This window comes from Rhea americana, unplaced genomic scaffold (genome assembly GCF_003343005.1).
Source record: "Rhea americana isolate MKP2758 unplaced genomic scaffold, rheAme1 scaffold_45, whole genome shotgun sequence".
Taxonomy (NCBI): domain Eukaryota; kingdom Metazoa; phylum Chordata; class Aves; order Rheiformes; family Rheidae; genus Rhea; species Rhea americana.
In genome coordinates this window covers 1,082,641-1,108,609 of record NW_028186590.1, presented here as the reverse complement: position 1 = coordinate 1,108,609, position 25,969 = coordinate 1,082,641, and the positions used below count along the sequence as shown (strand labels likewise).

General features: G+C 36.2%; 1 protein-coding gene across 1 annotated transcript in view; it reads right to left on the bottom strand.

Moving 5' to 3' along the window:
- Positions 1-25,969, bottom strand: part of ADGRB3 (adhesion G protein-coupled receptor B3) — a 465,451-nt gene that overhangs the window by 39,787 nt on the left and 399,695 nt on the right. Inside the window, exons 20-21 of the mRNA XM_085316023.1 lie at positions 4,688-4,838; positions 4,030-4,099 (exon numbers count right to left, since the gene is read on the bottom strand). Coding sequence (XP_085172149.1) covers positions 4,030-4,099; positions 4,688-4,838 — 221 coding nt within the window. The remainder of the gene's footprint in view (positions 1-4,029; positions 4,100-4,687; positions 4,839-25,969) is intronic.

The following is a 25,969-nucleotide window of genomic DNA, read 5'->3' as shown; positions in this document are numbered from 1 at the left end:
ATGATCAGGAGGTGCACACACTGAAGTAAATGCAGCTCTGCTATTTTGTTAGTGATTATGCATTCAAAGAACTGCATGTTTATTGGAATACACTATCACATATACATTCAAATAATTTACATGGATGTCACATCAACAAACAATCACATTAGAAACATGCTTTTTTTTATTTGTCACTCTTTTTRTACTCTTGAAAACAAAGTAAATTAAACACAAACACATCATAATATTAATGATCTGTTACAGCCRGAATTTTGACTGCAGAAAAAAAAAGTGTTTCCCATTGCAATGAATCCATGCGAAATCTGCCAGTTGAATCCAACTGCATCTGAACACTAAATTCCAGAATGATAAATTGATATAAATAATTTATATGTTTCACTATTAAAAAGGTAATACTTGTCATGCTATTCTACATCCTATCTCAAAAATCATTACAGAAGTAATGTTCAATTTATTTTTGTAATGTCAACAAAAAAGTTTTCAAAATTTTCTGCAACTTTTGTTGCCATTTTTCCAACAACTAGGTTATTTATTGTGAGAAAYCGAGAATATTGGCTTCTGAAAAGGAGTATATTCATTGTAGCCTACCCTACCAGTGTGAATTTTAAAACTCAGTGAAAATGACCACTGTGCATAACTAAAATATATAATTAAAATGTTCATATTTATTAGCAGATAGATGCCACAGCCCATAAAAATTGTATTTTTATGCTGTTTGAAATGYAATTTGAGTTACTTGTGCTGAAAAAAGAGTCAATACACTTTTTTTTAATAGAGAGAAAAAAGCTTTTGTTACAAAAACCTGTAAGACCCTCTCTCATGCCCTCAAGCAGAATGGCTGATAAAATGACTTCCATTTGCAAATAAAGCTGGTAAAAAAAAAGTAAAGGCTTTTTTCTTTTCTTTACACAATCTGAGTTTTCAATAACCTGAATTTTCAACAATCTATGATGTGATTAGTACAATATACTCAATATCTGTCTGTCAATAACTCTGAAATGCACGGACTCCCAACCTTTTTCGGTTGAAGACTTTCTGAAGATGGATTCTCAGGTATCTTCTTATGTTGTAAGAGAACAGCAGATGGCTTTCTGACTATTTTTTTCTTTCTTTTCTTCTTTTTCTTTTCTCTAATAGCTTTTTTCCCTGTGCTTTATAGTTCCTTTTTGTTTTGTTCTCCTGTTCTACGTTCTTTTCTCTGATCCCCACATAGCAGAAAGCCATATAAATTGATTAGCATTAAGAGCATCCACTGCTGGATAATGCTCTTTTATGGCACCATGTTACATGGTCATAAAATTCTGCTGAATGATGAAGCACCTGTAGACTTCCTTGTGTGTGCCATACATCCTGAGCGGAGTTTGATTTTCCCTGGGAGAGTGGCGCCTGTCTACGATGAAATTTTAATTTTTGCTCATGCAATGAATTCCTGCAACTTAACTGCACTGCTCGTTAGTACCTAGCACTGTATATATACAGGAGTATGTCACAGCGGTTTATTAAGTATTATTTATAGTGGTGCTTTTATGGCTGTGATCATCTGAGGAAAGACAGCAACAATCCTTATTAGATCCAAAGAAATAGTTGGGAAAAACAATCACACTTTCAGACACACAGAACTTTCTCAGATATCTTGAAATACCAAAAAGCTTGTCACTGTGTTTTTTACCATTTTTGGGAAATCTTTCCTGTTTGTAACTGTGTATCAGTACAAGCGCCAGTATGAAATAGAGTTTTCATATGTGGTTTTATATGCATAGTAGCATAATTGTCTAAGTAAACTGCATGAAAAAGGTGGAAATCAGAGGCTGCTTGATCATGGAATTGGTCCACCCCCAATATATACATAATTGCCGTGTGAAACTGAGATCATAATGTTTTAAGTTTCAGAGCTTTTCTTCAATGTATTTCTTACTTAAAATCTTCCTCAAAGATCATAGGGCCTTTTCCCTTACAGTCAACCTCTTCATGTTGGGACTATGGGACTGGAATCAATTGCTTTATTTTTATTCATTTTTTCCCCATTTGGAATTTTTTTTTCAAAAAATAGGAATAAGTTGCAACAAGATATATTTCTGATGTTGGCACATGTATATCTGAATACAATCAAACAGGCCAAATATTCCTTAGTATAAGCACTTCAAAAAGTGCTCTCTGGTAATGCTAAAAAAGCACACAAGCTCTGCTCTCCTGCAGCCTAACAGCCAGAGCACACAGGTCTTTTTCAGCAATTCTTTGTCTGGGTAGGATAGCACATCAGCTGGTGACGGAGCAGGAAACTCCTTTCCACTGTTTTCTGTGTATTATTGTGATGTCAAATGTCAAGAAAATGTAGTTGCAAATAAATCATGAAAACTGCATCATCAGTCTGTTTGCCCCTTGTACACCTCATTTTGTGCTTTTGCTCCACAATACTGTGCCAGCTGACTTTGGATACTGGGAGAAGAGCTGTTATGTGTACAGACCGACACTTTTTTACTTTCCAGTTCACCCTTAATATATGATTTGTAGCTTGAATTTGTAGTTTGAATATTTCAGTATATCCTCTTTTAAAAATGCATTCAAGCCAGGAAGGAAGAAGAAACAACATTAACTGAAGTCACACATGAATAACTTAACTAGAATAAATGCAATGGGATTGATCCTGCACAGGATAGGGCTAGATCCACAGTGGACTGTGGACATTGTAATRTTGCAATTTGTAATTTACATAGCCTAACACATTTCCAGTCCTCGCTCCATGACTAAATAGTAAAAAAGCTAGTATGATGAGCTCATATTAAATAGGAAAGAAAAAAAAATGAGGAACAGGTCTCAATATAGTGTCTAATGATTCCCAGCCATAAGTGCTGTTCCAGGGACAGCTGCTTCAATTAGGTAAGCCAGTCCTCATTAAAAAGAGGTTCACCTGTTCTCACTCTTTGACAACTTAAGAGTTCAGTGGTTAAAGCAGATATTCGACAAGAGGAGGTGTATTTTTTTTCAATTCTTATCCACTCAGAGCCGGAACAAGGACTTGAAGTCTACCTTCCCATGTGCCAGCAGAGTGGGACACACGGGACAGGGAGGAGGATCCTGATCTCACTCAGTGATGATGGTGAGCAAAATAATCAAATATTCATTGAAGCAAGGACTTGACCTAACTCATCCACCTTCCTGATGAATGCCCTCATTACCAAGCTAGAGAGTCATATTTCCTCTCCTTCTGTCCAGATGCATGCTTAATTTCTTAAGTAACGTGAGGAGAGATCCAAACAGGGAGATAGAGAGAAATGCACTCCTGCATACATAACACCTCAGTGGTTAGAGCATTCTGCTGGCAGGTGAGAGACTCTGGCTAAACTCCTTCCACAAAAGATCAGGGAACAGCAGCCTAGCTAAGTAGTGAATATTCCCAGGTGCTAACTAAGCATTGTAACTAGCCAGGTGGCTAAAGAGGAACTATATTAATAAGATGTAAATAAAATATACAGGCCTCCTTGCTGTCTCTCATGCATGGCTCAGTCCATGAAACGTACTGGATCAGGCACTCCAGGAAAGGYAGGATGCATGCGGGAGCTATTTCGAGATCTCTGTGGGACTTTGGCTCCAAGCCGCCTGCAGACATTAAAGCCTAGATAGCGGTACACAGCCTTGGTGGCAGAAACCTAGGTGCCAGAGATACCTTTCCCAGTACAGTTGTAGACATATTTAGAAGTTGGCAAAAGCTAACTGTAGCATTTAAGGATCTTCTTGGTAAATCTATATAAAACTAAGTCACTTTGTGGATCTAATCCTCAGTGCTTCTGAAAGGCTTGCTGCTTCAAGTGCTCACTAGAAATCCAGGATCCTTGGCACTTTGCTGAGCTTACCTCAACACTGGGATATGGTTTTCTTTTCATTCCTCTGTGGCTCACTCATTGTTTCCTAGGGCACTTCCAAAGGTGAATGGATACCTGTAGGCTTTTAAACTATGCTATAAAATTCCTGATGGGTCTGTAAGTCTTGCTAATTAAATACATGATTTATCATTTCAGATTGACTTACTAGTGAGTTGTTCCATATCCTTTTGTCTTGGTAAAACCTATTGATATTGCAACCACTAATGCTGGTAGACCTGAAAAAAATCAAAGTAGTAATAACCATTAGATGCTGAGCAAAATATTGCTGTTCTGTCTGGTCAAGAAATGACAGGCCAAACTAATGCAAAATGATCAATTCTACATGGAATGAACCATCTAATAAAGCTCAGTGCAATGGCAGAATTCCTTTTCTCAAGCACTCGCAGGGAGGGGGAAAGGGTCTTCTAACCATAGAGCATCATTTTGATGTWGCTAGCTTACTGATACATTTGATGTCACATGAACTAGTACCAAAGACTTCATGAATATTCAGTGAATATTTTCTGTTGCTTTTTTTTTTTATTTCTTGAGATTACATTACTTTGCTAAAAATCTACAAAAGTGATGTTAAAACAAAAATGTTACAGAATGCTAAAGTATATACACCAGCATAGCTTAAGCTAAAAGATTATATTGATATTTGAGATAAAATGAAAAGTCTCATAACCTAGTTTTCTGTTTAGTAATATGTGTTGTCTGATATCTTTCAGGTTTACTGAATAAAATGACAATACTCTTGATATTGTTACCGCATTTAACATTTCATTCTAATGGTTCTGAGTAAATGMACTGTATGGACTTACCCCATCCAAGGCACAGGAAACGTTTCCTTATGAGCCGTGTCCTAATTTTTCCAGTAACAGCCATATATGACTGCCACGCTTCTGTCAAAACCCAACAGAATGAAGCTAAGAAGAAGAAGTGTAAAAATGCCGTGGTTGTGGTGCAGATGCCCTGCAGGGAGCAAAGAGAAGCTCAGGCTGAATACTTAGCGACACTTGTTTCTCTTTTCATTCCAAAGACTTGTCATATTCTATCATCTTGACCTTTATCCTTAGCATCACCTCTCCCTTTATGGTGTAGTTGCCACAAAGAGCAAGAGAAAGAAAGAGAGAAATGCTCATTTGGATTAGGCAGACAAGATTGGACTGTGTTCCCAAACACCGAGTATGCAGAGCAGGTATAAAAACCACAAAATAAATTTTGCAACCAGATTTTTCTCTACGTGTTTGCTTTGAGCAGGTATCACCATGACCTCATTGAGGTGAACAAGTTTCAGAGGTTATAGAGCTAAATAACAAAAATGTGGGGTTGYAAATGCTCCTAATTACCAGCTTTGTTTCTTTCCCTCATATATACACATCCTGACTGTAAATCTGAATTTTAGGCAACAGATTAAGCTTGATTTTTTTTGATTTTTCATTTAAATCTTATAGAAAATTAACCTATCTGAAGCTCTTTGAAAATACTGCCTGACATCTCTTTAGTGAGGTTTAAATCAGGTTGAAAACAAGTACATCCGATATTTCTTTTACGGGTGTCAGTCATTTGTCATCTAAAAAGTACTTTGAGCTCATCCAGTCCAGGCTCTCTTTTGTCACTGTGGCCCTTAATTAAACTAAACGTTATGATGAGCTTGCATCTTTCCTGGAATAAATTATGATCCACCATCACTATGTTGCTTGAAATGCAGCTACAAGCTATAAAATGCATTATGTATCGTACACCAGATCCAAAATTACACTGTTAATGCTGAGAATAAGCTACATTTATCCTGACAACAACTATAAATGTCCAAATYATATCAATGCAAAAAAATTCCATACACCTGATAGTAGCAATGCAAGATCATAGTCCAGAAATGTGAATATTATGTTTATTTCTTTATGCAGCACGCACATATCTGCAAGTTATTTTACATGCATATAATAAAAGGCTAGTAGATTTTTTAAGAACATACTGAAATCCCAGTTCAGGAAGCTATTTAAGGAGACAATATGCAAGTGCACGATTTTATACATATACTTGAAGACATTGTTGAATTAAGACCTATAGCTAGAAACATTTGGAAAGTGTAAAATAGATTCACCACTAGAATTCTTTTCAGTTCATTTTATATTCTTAACTACTTCCTGGTCTTTTTGTTGTGAATTTTTCTTGTGTTGATTTTCCCAGTTTCTCATCTGAAATCAACTGTATTGCTACAACRTACTGTACCTTCTCTTGTGTTATATTTCTTCACTCCAATAGTTTTCTCAAAAATGTAGTTCATCTGAAATTAATCTGAAAACTGTCAAGCTGCACTTCAAGAGTCAAAAAATTAATAATTTACCACTACAAATTTAGAGTTGTGAAAAAAAACTAGCCTTCTAATCCTGAGTCAAACTGTCTACTTAAGTTTGTAGGTTTTTTCTATATAGCTATATGCAAGAGAATTATTTTTTATTTTTTAAAYGGTGAAAAATGTAAAGAAGTAAAAACTCTATAAATCCTGAAAATGCAGTATTCATTGATTTATTTTAGAAACATATCAAGGATATGTAAGAGAGAATAAAGGAATTACTTTTTTTAATACTAGGTCTGGTATTTCAGRCTTTCTTCATCTCAGAGATCCTGGGTTTTATTCTGATTTCACACTGACATCACTCTAGTATAACTCAGTTRTATTAAATATTACTGATATTCTTGATTTACAGTCAGATTTGTGATATTGGAATTAAGATCTTATTCTGAATTTATGGATACATTTTATTTGGATATGTTTGCCTTTCTGCACTGGGAAATGTTGCCTGTCAAAGCATTCAGACTAGACACATGGAAGATAATCAGCTCTCTTGAAGAAGACGAATTTTTCATGAACACTGCGTTTCTAAAAATCTAGATAACCAAAGAAGTGTTGTTTTAGAGTAATACTAAAAGAACGCACAGTGCAGTCACAGATCTAAAATTTGATATGGCTGAATTGCCTATCTACATTAGCTATTAATTTAAAATTAGCATTACATTGTTCACAAAAAGATTTTATCTTATTCTTATTGATGTCAGTAGGAAAACATCCAAATGACTTACGCAGAATCAGGTCTGAAATACCTACCTATGAATATATTCAGCTAATAATGGTAAGGAAAAAAGCTTAAAATTGTCATATAACAAAAATACACTTCTGTCTGTTTTGCTACCTTAAAGAAAAAGATTACAGGCATATCATTTAAAGCAAGTCACTATATGTGGAATATATATACATGGAACATATATATATGGAAATACATATATGATGAAAGTATTATAGCAATAGTCAGTGAGAAAAATCTTAAGAGTTTGACATTAATCCTTAAGTTTAGATGCCCTTAAAGTGTGTGGATTTATAAAATCTACACCATCAAAGCCTAAATGATAACAAAATTTCTTGTATTTCAATAAAAATGTGGTCAAACCAGATGGATTTTCAGCAACCATGAGTAACACCACAGCCTTACATATATGCTTCTGGTAGTTATGCAACCTGACTGCAAGCTCCACAATTCTACATCATTAAATTAAAAGACTGTTGTATTTCACTTAAAAACAATCCTCTTTTTTTCTAGTCACTTAGATCCTTATTCCAAGGTTACAAGTCGAACACTACGGTATCTTGGTTATGACTGTCTTTTCACAAGCATTTGCAATGGTACATCATTGCAGTGTCATTTATAGAGTTGCAAAGCAAGTTTTTGCCTTTCTCTTAGATAAAAATCTAGAATATTCTTTCTATAGTCCTTTTTAAAAAATGTCAGTAGAATAGTTTAAGACTTATAATGAGTTAGAATTTTTTTCCTCCTGTCTTTGGCAAATTGCTGACAGGGAAATCCATGAAATATAAATACTTACTTAAAATGAAAGGTACAGAGGGAAATGCACAATAAAATAGAAATAGAATAGAAAATACAGAAATGTCCTTTTATCTTAGTAGCTGACTTATATGTTACAAATTCCAACCATACAACTTCAATTTGCCTTCCTATCAATGCTAGGTAAAATCTAGCATGGTCTATAGAAACCAGTATTCGACAAAAAATGACTTTTGAGGACAGTGCAGACCCTTTCAGGCAGAAATTGCCTATGTAAAGCACAGTATTACTTACTCTGAAAAATAYGAATATAGTATTTCTGTTACAAATTTGCAAATAAGAACAGATTACAGTCTTTCTGATGAAAACACTGTTAACTGTTATGGCTGACTGAGTACAGACTTTAGGATTTAGCTCAGAATCTATCCCCTCTATTGAAAAAAAAAGAAAGATGATGATAAAAGTAYGGACATGGCTGTTGTGAAAGAAAAATGGTAATGGAACTATTAACAATCATGCTGGTCACAGGGTTGGAGATAGGAGAAGCAAGTTTTATTAGAGAGGATCTTTGTGGTAGCGGGAATACRCTACTAGCGATTCTAACCAACTCTTCTGGGTGCATTTCTTTCCTTCCCGGACTGCTCCCAGCCTSTCCTTCGGCCTCTCGTCTCCCCTCGTTGCGAGGGAGTGCTGCTGCCACCCAGCCCACCACGACGTGGGAGCTGCTCTGCTGGATCCCGTCAACCCGCCCGCACTGAGTGATAGCCACCCGTGTCCTCCCCATCTCTTTGGGAGGAGCTGCTTCTTATTTGCTTCTAATTCTAGTTTATTAGAACTCACYGAATAAATTACCTGTGCTGAGCACCTGTCAGCTTGCAACGAAATGAATTTTAAGAGCCTAATTTATTCACTGCTATTCAAGCTGCTGAAATGGAGTCAACTCTGTTGCTCTAACCTCCTCTTCCTTCCATTGCTGTTGTTCTCAGCTCCCCAAATTTAATTCTAATTATGAATGGGGGAAGGGAGCTTTTCTGTCCTCAGGAAGCACAATTCCAGGAGCTTTAACTGAGCCTCAAGTATTTAGCTAGTTTGAAGTGCAAAGATGTTTCATTCTTTTTAAATAAACAATGTACTGYTGAAAGCAAGAGCTCGTGGCACTTWTCAAATTATTTTCTTCTTTCCTTCTTGTGGGAGACCTAGTCAGAATAAGAATACTGAAGCACAGCTGGGAAAGCTAAAAAAMTGGAAATTTAAAGCTACTGATTCTAGGGCTTTAGTTTTTAACACAATAAATCTGAATTTTATCTAGAAAACCCATCTTTATGACCTATAAAAAAGTTTWAATCCGTCCTGAGAATAACCATTTACCAGGATTTTTGGAGTATCTGATTTTTTTTAATCAAACTGCATTTTTTGAAGAGCGATGTGAACGGATCCTTCACATAGAGACAAAGAGGGTTGGCTAACGATAATTGATTTTCCTACTTCCACTCAAGCAGATCCTTTTTTATACAGCAAACTAGTTTCCTCTATCTGGGTTCTGATAAATAGTGTAAGAATCAAAGCTACTGGAAACTAAAGGAGAAAAATGAAATCTGTATTGGTGATAGCAAAATTAATAGGACTAAAACCCACTCAGCTGAATTTTGTCATCAGAGAGAAATTAAAATTAGTAGGAAGTCATGTAAATAATAAAACTGCTTAAAGATTTTTTAAAAAAACCTTAACCTTGATTTAGCTGTAAAGAGATAAGTATAAAGAGATAAATTAAGTAAGTGCTAATTTTATTCTTATCAAKTCCTGACCACAGACAGAACATACAAAGAAAGAGCATAAGGAACACAACAAAGAACAAACAAACCAAAGAACAAGCAAAATAAAGAACAAACAAAGGATGTACCAAAGAACGGAAATATAATTCCATGTTAAAGCCTGCATTCGATTATTGGCTCTTTGTGACTCTCAAGTCCTCAACTATGAAACAAGGATAAAACAGTTTATCTCTTCCTTTATTTTCAATCAAAAATATGAATTCATAAAGGGAAACACTGTTTCTTAGTCTTTGTTTTTTTACTGATTTGTTTTCTTACACTGTAGAGCACCTTTGTCTCAGGAGCGGCAGACGCTGCCAGACTACCTGGACACAGTGCACTGAGCAGATGATGCTGGAGTTTCTAGAGCAACTTGCCACGAAACAACGGACAGACTTTCAGAGGCCGGGGGACAGCCAGGTAAAGGCTTGCAGGTCACAAGAAGCTTATTTTGTGGAACAGGGACAGAACTTCAATGACAAAAAATAAGGTAAAGAAGWCTGTCTTCTCTAAAATATTTGAAACTGTTACAGTCGTAAACTCCTGAGAAATTATAGCTGCAGATTTTCATGTTTCTCTTCCAGGATCATTAATATTACTGGCACTATCAGGCCACTTGAAGGTACCATTTCATTAAAAAAGTCCTATGCTCTTTCCTTTTGTTGCACTGGAATACTTGTAACATCATTTGATCAAGCAAACACATCAGGAAAGTTAAAATAACATKCTATTCATATTTTAAATCAAAAGGTATAGAACGTTTAAGTTCAATTAACTTATAGATAAACTTCTAGATCTTCTAAAAAACCTTCTCCACTGCCCTTTAAGGTTGAAAGCTCAAGTGGTTTATCTTTATTACACTGTGTTCATATTCTACACCTGATACCCTAAAATAATTAGCATTTGACATCATGAGTGTTTTATGTGAAGAAAGATGTATATTTAATAATTGTACTGCAGTACTCTATATGTTGTGCCAGACAATGTGAATAGTAATCTTGCGTTTTTGTAGCACTTAAATTTTTTTAGTACAACAGAAGTAGGTTTTGTATAGTTATGTGATAGCTCACTACAAAGGTAACGAGTGATAACTAAGGACACTCAATTTTTATTCATCCAGTCAAATAGTTTTTTGTCTATAACAAATGAAATGCCTTTCTAGGTTCTGATACATAGCTTAAAAGCTGATCGTGAACACTGCAGTTGTTTCTGCAGTTCTTTTAGATTAGTTTATTACTATCTGTGAGATGTCTATATCACCTACAACTTCACAATGCCACAGSAAGACATTTTCAGTATCAAGTTTTTCTTTTTTTGTTCTATACTGTGTGGTAATTATCACAATGGCTGCTACATTTTGGGGGCATTACATGCGTCGAGTCTCAGGGTACAATATAATCTGTTCCACTACTTTGATTTTTGATTTGTTTGTTCTCTCTGTCATGTCTGATCTGTTCTGGGTTCATTCCTTTTAATTGACAGTATGTTCCCAAAGATCCCAGTGCAATGTTGAAAGTGTAACTGAAGAACACTAAACTTTAAGCTGTAAGTTTTCTCTACATTTTCACTTCCCAATCATACTCTAAATATCTATCTTCTAGCTTTCACCTAAAGGTCTTCTAGATGCTTTACCAATAGATTCAGTTCCTGCTTCTCTTCTCCAATGTTTATCTGAAAGCTATTATTTCTGAAAATTACTTCTCTGTGAATAAAACAGTTACARTTTTCATTCATGCCTACTCATGTAGGCAAGTATCATCCCCCTTTTTCCCCAGGTGTAGAGTCCAACCACACAGTGCTGACCACATTCAAACCTCCCAAACCATGTGGAAACTTCTTTTGAGCTTCTGCCCTTTGCAGTTATCTTCCTTTAAAGTTCTGCTTTGGTAGTTGTCGTCTCTATCACTCATATCAAGAACTTCTGCATTTTAATTTGATACTATATAGTTGTTCTTTGGCACCYCTCAGTTATTTTTAAAAAGAAAAGAACTGCTGCTTTTTATCCAAACTAATTCTGCTGTTGGCCATTTTTCTTCTCTAGAGCTCATAATGTACATGGTACCTAATCATTCCATTAACTGGATATGAAAGGATAGTCTGCTAGTTTGGAGACAGAAAAATATTCCTGAAAGTTGTTGCATCTGAAAACCTTCCTTGCTCTGTCTTACTGCAGAATCTACAGCTATGCTAGTAAAAAACAACAACAAAAAATATAGTAAAGGCCAAAACATGGGATATGAATTGGCATGTGATCCTTAGTGGTAAAATGTTAGTATATTCCTCCGCACAGTTTTGACCTGGGTTAGATAACGCTCTYCCAGACCAGGCCTGAGCACAGGCTGAAGCATAGCCTGAGCGAGGACCCACGCCTGATAGTCCTTCTGCCCACAGGTATCCTCCTGCCTTGCGAGGACTCGGTTGTAGGGATGCAAGCCATGTTGTGCCAGCTGGCGTCAGRGCTATAGAAATGTTTGTAGCCCATTTCAGTTGCTAGTTCAGACACCAGTAGGAAGTCCAACTGGATAGTTCGTAATAYGCTGAAATATTACTAACATACGAGACAGCAAAATCCTTTCTGTGTTTCTATGACATTCTCTGGAGATCGTCAGTGCTGTACTCAGGTTTGTAAAGCATTAACGCAGAATTGTTTTCTTGGTGGCATGCCCACGGTAAACTGAAAGTCAGTTGGAAGTCAGCTGTCATACAGTTTCCTYACGCTCACTTGTTTTAGTTTTCCTGCTGATTTGGACTGCTATTGCTAGTTTATACTCAAGTGAATGAGGTCATCACAAGCTGTATCACAGAACAGGTTACTCACAAGCAATTGAATTTCTTCGATTACAGTACCTTGCAAGTGAAGCTCTTTCCTTCTTGGCTTTGTCCTTTGAACATGTATATTCTTCTGGACTATCAGGCAGAAAATGAAGGATTATAATAGTCTAACTGTTTATAGGACTAATTGAAAACTCAGTAGAAAGACTCCCATTAATTTAACTGGCCTTTAGATCGGGTCTCACACCTATAGAATAAGCGATGAAAGGTGCATGAACAAAAGGTTTCTGATCTTGCCCCTTATCCTTCATCTTTTAAATGTTTACAAAGTATTGGATGAATTATTTTACCGATAAGTGAATATGGCCTACTTCAGCTCCTCAATTTATTCTGCTGCTTTTAACATTAAACATTTCAAATGAGGTAAATGTCAACTCTGCTAGGACAAACTAACTCAGTATTTTAACTATATCCGCACAGGAATGTTTGGGAAGTTTATGAAGCTCAGAAGAGCAGGATTTCAGGTGCCTTTTACTACTCAGAAGCATGAAATGAATTTAAATATAAGTTTTTCCATAGCTTCCTTACTAATTAATCTCATAGTGCTATTACAGCATTGTAATAGTGATATTTCACTGTGCCACAAAACATCTTTTTCTAGTTCTCTTTTTTACCTTGTATTTGATACTTTTTTTCTGGAAAGTCAACCATGAAGTGTGAAGTGACTCTTGCTTAGTTCAACAACAAAAGTAAAAATCACTACTGTGTTTTGTAAAAAGCAGTCTTCGTTTCTAAGCTACTGAGGAATGGGAACTTAAAAAAAAAAAAAAAGAGAGAAATTGAAGGTGATGCTGCCCTGAAAAATTATTCTACAAAAATAGCTTTGTGAGTTTTTGCCTTTACCAAGTCTGAAAGATTTCTTATTCATTTTGTGTATAAAATATAGATTTGTTTTGAACTGATGGACAAGCAAAACAATCTGGTCTTTTACAAGCAAGCAAAGTTCYTGTGTTCTTGCACATCACTGAGGTTAATGGTATTATAAGAGCAGAACTGAGGGTGCAGTCTGAATGTAAGGGACCGGACTGATATCGATGAATGTGTAATTTAGGYTGAAGAATCTCTGTAACTGGCTGTGACTCATAAGAAAAAAAGAGAATGCAGGCTGACTGCCAGAGTGGTTCTGTTGGGCTGTCAGAAACAATTCTATTTATTTCACAACAATGCAAATTAGGGTAGAGATTTTGGATAAATGATAAACAGGCTTCACTTAGATTTTCAGGATAAATTTTTTCAGTTTTTCAGATTTTAGACTCTGAAAATCCAAACTTGTTATATTTTAGAATATGGAATGTACATCATGCTCTCATAAATGGAGATGATGCTCTTGGCAAATCTGAAGAGATGTAACTACGAGACTACTACTTCAGCTGTGAAACAAAAGCTGTTTGAATATAACATACTAGCCATGTGCTGTGCTGTAGGTTTATTTCAATTTATTACATAAAGACCACCAGTTTTTCAGATCTCTTTTTGGTTTGTTGCAAGTAGAAGGATTTGGCTGCTTTAGGATACTAATGGCTACGCCTGTTTGAAAAAGAATGAAGGACACAAGAGCCAACAGTCAACTGGGTTTATGAGTAACAGATGCTAAAGAGCGTCCACAGGTCCTGAGTATTCCTAGCTTAATTTATTTAAAAGTTCGGTGAAGGAGGTTGAGTGAGTAGCTCGGGGGAGTGAGCCAGTACTGACAATAAAGGAGTAGCTGAGCTAAGCAAAGGGTTACACACGAGTCAGCAATGGCTGCAGCTGCAGCTAGAGCAAAGAGCACAAGGCACAGTTCAGAGGGAGGCGTGGGAACTAACAAACGCAAGCAGTCGAAGGAGCTTCCATGAAGAAATGCCATAACACAGAAGAGTAACAGAATGGATACTGMTGCGACAAGGTAGTCTAATATGTGAGACTTTAAGTCAACGTAAACTGATCTCCTGGTGCAAAAATTACTAAGAAAAACCTCAGTTGGGTAGATAGAGAATAATGTGTTGTGTTGCTCCTCCATGCTATATGGGTAAAAAACTGGATATAWCTTTGTTGTCAAACATTAAGACCTTTTTCTTTCAGAAAAATGTGATTGTCACTTCAGCATCTCTCCTCTTTCAGCTTAAAAGGGATCATCTGCTTGCTCTAGTTTCAATTTCAATCTCATTTACTAACAATAAAATTGCTGTAATTTTAGGGAGTTTCCTCAGCAATCAGAGTGATAGCTAGAAACAGAAGTTCAACAACAAAGCCTACAGTTGCCTTCCACTTAGTCTGACTGTGATGATTATAACCCTATCATACGAAAACAGTCCATCTTCTTGTCTAGGTCTCAGCAAATATTCCTTCTCTCAATAACTGTTAGAGTTCCATCTCTTTCTGCTATTGACCAAAACCACTGAAGCAATAGCTTTGCAATGCTATTACAGCATTACTATACGTCATCTACCATGGTATAAGATTAAAATATAATTTTATCGATCACAATTGTTTAGTGTTATTAAGCTTTTGTAAGGGTAAAAAATATAACGATATCTCYTCCTGAACAAACATAAATAAATGTGTATGTATTTCTTGTTTTCTCATACATATGTCCCAAGTAGCATATTTTAAAAACTTACAATCTTTAGTTCAGTATTGTCATTGCCTAGACAAAAATTTCCTTATTCTTTCTATGTTTATTTTTTAATCACAGTTATATACATACATAGATCTTAAAAGTCTTTATATAAGAATTATGATGACAGGAAAATGATGGTTTTACCAAAAATATAGAAAATTCAGGAAATGAAAAAAGTATCCACATTACTGTGGTTACCCAAATTCTTTTCAGATCACAAAATTTCAGTTTATTTTTTTCTAAATTTGCATATATCTTTAACTGATAATGTACATTTTTAAAGATACTTCATGGCTACATCTATTTTTACTAGCAGACAAAATGGGTTAAAAAAATGTTCACTCACCCTGAGGCCAGCTGGAATAGCACAGCAAATGCCTATATTGSTAAAGTCTTTCACATCCCAAAGTAAGGTGGCCACATTCACACAGCCAAACCGTTGTGATGGGTGCCTTGCCGATTCTGACCTGAGCTCAAGGCACTTGACGGGAACAGTTCTAGCTAGTGCGGGTCAAAGTTGTGCCAGGAGGAGTATGGGTGACATCAGGCCACTGCTTGTGGCCATGCCACCTACAGAGGCAGCCAGAGTATTTTGGCTTTGTTCTTTTACCCAGTAAAACACATGCTGGCTTTGAGGGAGCTAACATAGTAGTACCCAAGCAGAGTATATGTGCATGTGTTTCCCTCTGAAGAGCGTGAGACGAGTCTTCTGTATTAAGCAGCATGCATTTAATGTACAGAGACACAGAGACACACATACACATACTGTTTTAAAAAAATTGAGGTAAACGCATCAGAAAGGTGTTAATAGAATACACGTGTGTATTTTATGTACGCTTTTTCTTGTTGTCTCATTGAATTAAATCCTCATTTTCTTTCAGAGTTACGTACTCTTTTTTCTCTGTGGCATTAGAACCATAGCACACATTGTCACACTTGAAAAGCAAGGGGAGATAAAGAGAGAGCCTTGGATAGCTTATGTATTCTTTGCAAAGCAATACTTTAGCTGATAGAAAAGAGGGGATTGGTGAAATTACCTTAACCTGTTTGCCTGAGAATGAAAGTGGAGTGAGGGATGAAGAATGGAGTCTACAGTCAGAGCAATAGGCAGCATCCCAGTTCATGCACAACACAAACAGTGCAAATTTATCATATAACAGCATCAAGAGTCACATCAGTTCCTTGTAAGATCCTGATACTAATTTGTAATGCCTTTAATGCATTAGGCATGAGTTGTTTCAGAGGCCATCCCTATCTTTCTTCACTTTGTTTAGAAATCTCTGTAATAGTGATGAAACAACTTCATCTACAGTATGAAATTTCAGCTGGAAGTAAGAAATTCCTAATAGAGGACTCTACATTATGGAAAACATAACTAAAGAAACTTCCCAGTAAATACARGAGAGGGAAAACATTAAGCAACTTTGGATAGCTAATGATGTTAATGAAATCACAGTGATTTTTCACACAGGAGAAAGATTCCATAGCAATGGGTGCATGTACAAACTGAGGAAGTCAAAGGGCACCACTCCTCCTTGGAATACGTTGTGTCTGCCTGACCTTCAGTTCTGGTCATCATATGCCACAGTTACTGGCATTATGCACAGATTAAATAATTTTCTGAAGTTGAAAGAAAAAAGCAAGTGTATTGCTTCAAGACAAATTTCTGGATTAAAGAGAACAGCAGTCTCACTATTAGCCTTGACCTTCTTACCTGTATTCCAATTTCCTCCATTTCTTCCCATGGAGCCACAGAAAAGGGCTAGCTGATTTAGAACACGATTAGGGTGTAAAGTGAGGTAGATCCATTCCTCTCAATACAGCTTGGAAAAGGAGCTGTGATACCATTATTATTTGAAAAGCGCTGATTCCTCACAGATACCACTGAGCACTAGGTTCTTTCCCCTGTAAATATACAAGATTCTTTCCTCTGCAAAAATATGCTAACTACTTTCTTCCTATGGGAAACACTATAACAAATCCTGTTAGGACTCAGAAGCTCTCTGCAAGGGCTCACATCTCACCTTTGTTTAACTCCTAGGGAGTCTAAGAACACGGGTTTCCTGCTGCAGAAAAAAGGGATTTCCAAACAAGGGAGGAAATATTTTGTGGAAAGACACTGCATAGCATGCAGAGAGATTTCAGTAAGATAAACTGCAGAGAAAACTAGTGCCTAGCAACACGACAGCTTTCTCCAGGTGGGCTTTAGCTATGCTGTTAGAGTATGCCTGCCAAGGAATTTGGAGAGCTTCCCCTTGAAGATGCAGAGAAAGTCACAGTGTCTCAAAGTTCACTATTCCAGGGATAAGATGGGAACCAGAAGTGCTACACAATCCCTTTGAAGAAGGTCATATCTATTGCTGAGCAGTGGACATAAAAACAGCAACAAGAGAAAGCATGCACTGTACAAAGGCTCCGTTATGAACGCTTGTTTAAAAGGTACTTTATTCTTGTATCAAAGAAGAGAGTCTGAGATGCCCTTATTTATCTGGACAATTCATGTGTGTGCTCCACACATAACAGAACAGTGGCCACTTGCAAATGCACAGGAAAAAGATCAATGCTTAGGAAGAAGGTATAATTTTTATTCCCTAATGAAGTGTACAAGATCATCATATGAATGAATATACAACCTACCAAAGAGAGATTGAACTTAAATAAAACTATATCTTTACTGCCTTGAGTCTGGCACTTTGAATTTTATCTGCTCTGTGCCTGATTTTGTCTGCCTTCTCACCTTGAAGGAGGAACCACTCTCCCTTGGTGTCTGTACAGAGCCAGGCACTCTGGCACACTTGACAAACAAGACTGCTAATCATGTAACCATTCAGGGAGATGCTTCGATGGAAGTTTAATTCTAACAGTGTCTTTCCAAAAAGAGATTTAGCGTAGCTTTGCGGGTACGTATAGCAATGAAAACCGTGCAGGAAAAGAGCAAGTGCATTTCCTGAAGGCTTGCTTTATAAATTCCTCTAATGGCACACAGAGCTGCTCGGTTTACAAAACTGCTAATTTATCTTCACCCCACGTATCAGAATAAGGACTACTTACCCAAATTTATCATTGCTTAATAAATTACTCATGCATTTTTGCCTGCTTCCTGTCATTGATTTTAGCTCTAGTTAGCTTTAAATACGCTACTATTTCTTGATTCTTTTCCTCATTAATACTACCTTTTAAATCCATGTTAGGCACACAGTTTCTAAAGATAAACTGCTTTCCGTTCTTCAAGGTGGTAACACTGTGACAGCTTTATGGTAAGTGCTTGTTACTAATTATTTAAGAACTACAACTGAGTCAACTTCTGCTGGATGAGGCTGATGTTTGGCAGCTTTTTTTACCTCTCTCTCCCTCTCCTGTAATTAACCTTACTATTTTAAGCCACTAACCATAATTTTGAGAATATTTTTGACAATTTTATTTTACATTTAGTTGGCAGCTGTATGATGGTTTTCTATCTATATGTGGCAGAGCAGCATTGATTTATACTGTTAATTGATTCTTTTTTTTTTTTTTTTTTACTTTTCTGGTGGGAACAGTCATCCTAATTACTCAATTGATCTCAGTAAACTATCAGCACACACATTTCAAAACTTCCTTTTCCATTTTTTATCCTAAATCACAAATCATCTAATACTAAACTTTTAGTTAAAGAAATTGAAGAGTTATAGTATTTGTAACTTTGTAATTGTTGGCCCTTAAATATATAAACACATCCTGATGAAGCTGAAACGATGACACTTTGACTTACGCAACAGTGTTCTAATTTTTGCATGAACCATAACAGACAACAGGATGTAGCAGATCATTTGTAATTTTGTTTGATTGTTGGATGCACATGAATTACTCGTGTGTGGTGATTTTTTAAATTTACTCCTAGTTATTGCAAGAGATTATGTAAAGATGATTAAGAAACAAATAATATGTGATTTGTATTCAAATAATATTTTAAGTGTTAGAATTCAGCTTAGACTGAGTGCTCAGGGTGCTCAGTTTATTACTTTAGGTCTTTGATACATCACAAAACTGAAGTTAGGAACTCCCTGCTTCAGACTTGGACGGTAGTCAAAGGTATAAATGAGTTTTTAAATGGATTACTGAATAGGCTGACTTCTGGATGCTTTGGATGCAATCTCTCATCCAGAAAATCTTAAAATGCATGTCAGAGAAAGGATAATTCTGCTCATTCCCTGTTCCTATTCTCTTCCCTGCATGTCTGGCTAACGTTGTAGACACATAGTGAATCAGACAGACTGTTGAAGTGATCCAGTACTGCTAGTCTTATGTTCTCAGGCTGGCAGGTAGCAAAATTATATCAGGCAATTTTAAAAATCAGGTCAAATCATGAGGAATAAGAATTCTGTCTGCAGGAAGAAAGCCCCCTTCATCTATACATTTGTGAACCGCAGCTGTTCCTCTGCTGGTGTATTTACACAGCGGGCCAAGGTCCTCAATAAAACTCTTTTGTGCAGACAGCCCAGAACAGCTCTGGCTGCTTTCGCCTCCATGTTGTCTAGAAATATTGTGCTCACTTCATTTTAGCCATCACCCTCTGATCTTTTTTAATTGTTGTTCTTTTCTGTGAATAAAGAACATATGTTTCAGATAYATTATTCTTACATGAAATGCCTTGATTTAGTAAAACTTAACAGGATTTTATAAAAACAAAGTTCCTCTACTTTTGTACAAGCTTTTTTTTATTATTATTTTCTCATGAATTTTAATGGCATTTTCACTCTGGTTAGTTTCTCAATTTTCAGTGTATAGTCTTATTTCCTAGTTATTTGTGTGTAYGTTTTGTTTTGTTTTGGTTTTTCATACAGCAGCAGAAGAGAGTGGCAAAGAGGCAAACATGATGAATCTGAAATGCTCTAATGAAAACCTGCCAAATAAGGAGGACTTAAGTGTAAAGTGTAGTATTAGGAACCAATTAAGCCAGATAATGGAAATCTGTAAATTGGCTACTAGAGTCAGTAAAATTGTTAGCAGTCTGGCAGACCTTCAATAAATTATTTTTTCCTGTCTGTACTTCCCTCCCCCAACTGTAAAAGGGTGATGGTGACACACACCACTCTCATAAAACACTCGGATCCACAGAGGAAAAGTTATGCATTTATGCATATTTTGAGTAATTAGATTTCAAGTTGAATGTCTCTTCTTTCTTTTTAAGTAATTTTTTTTCTCAAAGAAAAGTGGACTTTAGTCCATCTAATAGGACTAGTATATCTTTGAAATATCTGTTAAGGGGAAAAATCAAATATAAAACAAACAACTACCTACTTTCCCAAACTCTAAAACATCATAGATATTTATATGCGGACATTACAATTTTTTTTTATCGATATCTATCAATCCAGAATAATGCAAGAAAGGGAAGAGAGAGAGATAATTTTAAAAAAAATCTAAATAGGTTAAAATGTTGCCGTAGAGACTGATTTGGAAGTGACAAAAATAGCTGTAGGTATTGTTAGTTTGATTTCTGGTATTCTGACTGCAGCAGACAGCCTCAGCAAGAGCCTCAGACTCATCAGAAAGTGAAGGAGCAAGTGCACGGTCCATGCACTGGTCCTGGCTATCTGCACATTCCAGTCAAACTGCCACTGGTTCAAAACCTAATAACAGCCAGGCCAAGGTGTCCGGCTCTCAACAGCTGTTCTGTTACGCRAGAGTTTCCTAGGAACTACATAAATTCTCTTCTTTGAAAGATAAAAACAGGAAAATCACTCTTTTTTATAGCCACGAATGTCTTTTTAGGGGCAAAGTTGCTGTTGCTACGCTCTTGKTTTAGAACTGTTTTGTGCATTTCCTTGTGTTTTTTTTTTTTTGAGCTGAAAAAAGAAATAGCATTCCTAAACTTGCTAGCTGGAGATACATATATTTTGTAGTTTTATTATGCTTCTGTTGAGAATACATGCTCTCTAGAGGTTTTGTTATCAGTGGGAGTTTAACAAATTGATGAACATGACATTAATTTTGCTTTAAATTCTGTTAAACAGAAATATTGATTTTTGATACAAAAATCATGGCCCAGTCTTTCTTGTATGTGCTAGATGCATTTCTTGGAAATCCATTTTTAAAAATGTATTTCTATTTATTTTTTCATAAAATAAGGATTTTTTAGGAAAAGAATGATTCAGTCATTGAAATGGATGCTCTTCAGAAAGTTATTTAAAATATTTTAAAAGACCTATTTATGTCTTTAATAAAAAAGCACAAGTGAGACTAAGCTGCACTGCTTTCCACTCAACTTGTGGCTTAATTCCATTAAATAGGACTGCCTGAGTCTTAAACGTCTTTATTTTACCCTAACCATCCTAAGCAGCAGTGTGGTTCACCTTGTTCTAATCCTATTTTTCTAATCACTTGTTTGAAATTGATATGATAGGTGTACATACTTACACATCACTTATTCCAGAAGTAAAGGATTTTAGATATTTATTCTATTGCTTTAGAAAAAAGAGCTAGAATTAATGGAATTATATCTGCCAAAAAATGGTGATAAATTTTGATGAAATAATCTTCCTAGCACAACTGGAACTCAATGGGCCAGATCTTTGCTCTTTGTGTGTCTTTTTGTACTGGCAAGGAAGTCATTTACCATAGTAAATTCTAATGCTATAATACTGACAGACATTTCTTTTCTTTTCCCCAGTGTTGAGGTTTGCTCAGGTTAGGTTTGCAAGGCTCATAAGACCCTTGTAATTGGACCTGGGTTAGAGCTTCCTGCTAGTTATACACAGGTTTGAGGGCAAAGCTCACCTCAATCAGCAGTTTTTGTCTACCATCTCTGGGAAACAGATTTACTTTGATTGATATTTCTGCTGTTGTGGAGAAGTTAGTTTGACCAAAAGATACAAGCTTTGTTTTTATATCTGAAGTGGAAACTGTGAGTTAGACTAGGAACTCGTGCAGCAATCCAGAGAACAGGACTGCAAATTGTAGCAGTGGGGACAGTAAGGAAAAAGAATATCCCCATGTGAGAATTTTTCAGCTGAAGCTCACATATTAAACATCTTTGTTTATGTGGTCACCCAACATGACATGAGGAATGGCAAGACTCATGCTGCCTAAAGAAGGAATAAAGAGAAAGAAACCTTGTAGAAATGCTACCGGGGTGAGTGACTTGGGGAATAGGAGACTTCTGAAGAAACTCAGCCACACAGTTATGAAGCCAAGCTTACCACAGCTGGATGACAGAGGATATTCTACTGGCCTTGTTCAATCTGGAGACTTCAAGAGTGTCAACGGCTTGTAATATAATTGGGGACACTGGGCAAGTGTTCTGCTATGTGCCACAGGTGACACTGCTGAACGCTTTAAGTGTCCCTTCACAGAGTAAAGAGGGAGGAAAACAATACAAGCTACAAGAGACCTTTCATACCAATGACCTAGGCAAAGARAATGCTAGACATGATAAGGCCAAAGTTAGTGAAGGCTCACAGGATCAACAGGAAACAAATGAAGCTTTCACTGCTGCAGTTCACAGTCTTGCTGAACCCCACAAATACAGAATGTTAAAAGCAGAGTCTAATAAAAGATAAGACAGTTGCTGGCATCAGGGACACTGGTTTGCCAGCACAGTTTAATTAGATCCAGATCTCACACTACCAGAAGTGAGGTCTCAGGAAACCTTAAAAAATAGCAACATAGTTTACATGTTAGCAGCATAAAARGGACTTTGTCAGGCAATACTGAGCAAAACACAAAATCACAAGTATGATAGAATTAACTGAAGCCCAACAGGAAGATGTGCATTTGTAAGGACACGCAGACAAGAACRTAGACTTTCTGTAGCTCACTGGGCATTAATTTAAATGTCACGGAGCAAAGCATTATCACAGTCAGATGTCAGTGAAGGTTCCTGGCAARCCTACCCAGCAACGGACCTATTTCATTGTACACCTATATCAAAGCCACTGCAAGAAAGATGTACTTCTAACTGATCTCTCTTGCAGATCTTCACTATCTGAACATYTCCTAAATAGTCATTCAGACTGTGCCAAATTGCCTGCATTCTTTCCAGTCTTCTTAAAGTGAACTGGTTGTGGCTTAGAGATTCTTCTGGAGTTCTAAATACTCAAATATATGATCAGGAATGTTTACAACAGAGGTTATAATGAATATGGTAGATGAATACACACAGTTATGAGATTTAACAAACTGACATCTCTCTGAATAAGAATTATGAACTCAGAAATTCATAAGTGTAGCATCAGTAAACAGGCAATATAGCAAATTCCTGCTATCAAGGACGTTCCTACTYTAAAAAAAATACCAGACTATCATAGATACATGTGAAAATTTTTATCAGCTGATTTTTCTTACATTCATGACTTGACTCTAAGAAAGTTATAGGAAAATGCAAAATAAAAGAGCTGTTCTAAGAATCGCTGTGGATTTTTACATGGCAATTATGAATAATTGTAACAATAGCAGTAATAGCCACACATTCATATAGTCAGCAAGCAAAAAGATGAACATCATGCTGTTGAGAAGACCACACACCAGGTGTAGTCATATAAAAAGCCTTTGCAGAAATGGACTGATACTAATCTCAAGCGAAAAAAAGGACATTAGTAGTCAATTTTTTTTCTTAAATAGAAAAAAGTTTCTTAACATAGAAAAAGTCATAAACACTTCGTGGAATTCTTGGGTTCAAATTTACTCCATTACCTTCTACATTAAATTTAAAGATTTTAACTGAGACTAATGCAATTTTCTTTTAGCAATGAACACACACAGGCAAAGCACTCATGRCAGCAGCACTATCACTGCTTAAACCAAGCAGCCTCCAACAAAAGAATGAAAGGCTTTAGAGAAGGATTTTCAAATCTACATTGACCTTGTCCTGGCAACCATCCCAGCATCTGACAGTTAATTTCAGCAAATTAGAAATGAATATCTAATGGACCAGACTTGCCAGAAATCTATCTAACTCTGCCAAAGAGGGTGGGATCAGTGAAGTCAGCATCTAGCAAACCTACTACTATATTCGAAGGACTGAAYTGATCTGCACACAATTGATGGCCAAATTTTGAAGAAATGGCACTATCTGATCTTTATTGCACTTCAGGCAGAGATTGCTTCCAAAATTTGAGTGATGCCAGGATACAAGTAAGTACAAGTCAGTGCACAAGTACAATAACCTGTGTGGTGCCCTGATCTGTTTAAATAAGTGCAGACATTATGAGAGTAAAATAAGAAATGTAAGCAACTAAAAAAATACCTTCCCAAATAATACAAATGCTAGAAAACTCTTCTGCGACAGGTAGCTACAACTTCGTATTGCTGTTCTTTTAGGTCTTCTTTTATGTTTCCTGAGAAGAACYATGTAAGTTCCTACAGCAATGACTTTGCTACATGTATTAACCTTACAGTTTCAAGACATGAACACACTACATTTTCATGAAAACAAATCAGTATTTGCAAAACACATGCTACTTCTATCCTATCAAATTAAGCAGGCTCAGGCTACGGGCCGAAGCACATGGCAGGTGATTTTCGATACTACTCAACTATTAGCACAATCCCTGACACAGATCCTGCTTAGCAGCACACCATGCACAACATCATCATGATTATAATTACATAATTTAATAAATAGTTTCTATGTTAAAAGGCTCAGATTCTTTTTCCATTTTACAGAATCAGCAATGCTAATGTTTCTGCTTCTCCCCTCACCTTGACTTTGCAGTGCCCACGGGTGTTTAAAATAAAGCTGGAACCTGTTGATATTTTCTAATAACTTGAACTTCTCCAAACCTTGCATGCCTTAGTGTTTATCCAGCAACTTCTCTAGGGCCTTTGTATACATATATATGTATATATATATATTTTTTTTACATTTGCCTAATATAAGTGCAAAGTGGGAGTAAATGCTGTTGTTCTGGGCTTGTGGCACTTACACCCTCTTTGTCCAAGAATAAATGATTACATTAAGTCTCTGGCAGTAAAGAATCAAGCCYTTTATTTAAGGCTTCCTAATAATTCTATGCAAAATTTTTCACAAYGCATTATCTTCAACGAAAATGTTTTGGATGTTCACAGAGTATTTGGCAGATCCTCATAGTCTAATAAGACTTTTTTTTTCCCCTGCACAACTATGTGCAATTACCAAAGAAATAAATAGAGTTTAGGAACCTAGCAAAGCTCAAAGTCTGATTTTCTGCAGTTTATTACTCTTCATAACTGCTAATACTATTCAAAATGCATCAAGGTAYGAGTGCAGAAGCAATTAAGTTTGGATACTATGCAAAAGTGCTTTGACCTTTCCTATTAAAATATGAGGGATCAATTATTCTCTTTATTCACTGCAGTCAGAACAAAAGCTTATATGAGAGCAGGAAAAAAATAGTTTAACTAATAACAAAAAGCTTTTGGCAATGTAACATATTCTAAGGGTCATTACAGAAGCATATTCAAAGTTGGACAGAAGAATATTCAAAGATGGACATTKTTTCTATAGGTGATTGTTCAGGATTAATAAAGTCATTCCAAGTGTAATGTAATGGAAAAGATGATGTCAAACATGAAAATGAAGAAGTATTTTTAAAGCCCTTCTGTATAGCAGTTGCACTTAAAAGCATCTTCAGTTCTGCAGTATTCTTCTTGTTTGAAAGCTATTCTCTAGATTTAAAATGGAGAACCACTGCTGAAAGTAGCGATCTCTCTCAAAAAAGTGAGAGCGAGAGACAACAAAGTAGAAATTAGAGGGCTAAGTCTGAACTTGTATGTTGATCTTTCCATTAATACCTCTCTGTATCTCCATGGGTCTAAGCACCTTTAATAATTTGGCGATAAGAGACTTTTGAAAATGTGAAGTATCCTCATAAATTACACAGGTAAATTTGTTTCTTCCCAGGGTGTTTACTATTTTCCTGTAAAGTTTTTTCTTGACAGTTGAGGATAAATCATAATTGTTTTTCATCATTCTGTTCTAMATGAATAGTGAGGAGTGCCATTCCTTCCTCATCTACATCTACAAAACCAACTGGTTTTGTTTGAAGTCAGTTGCTG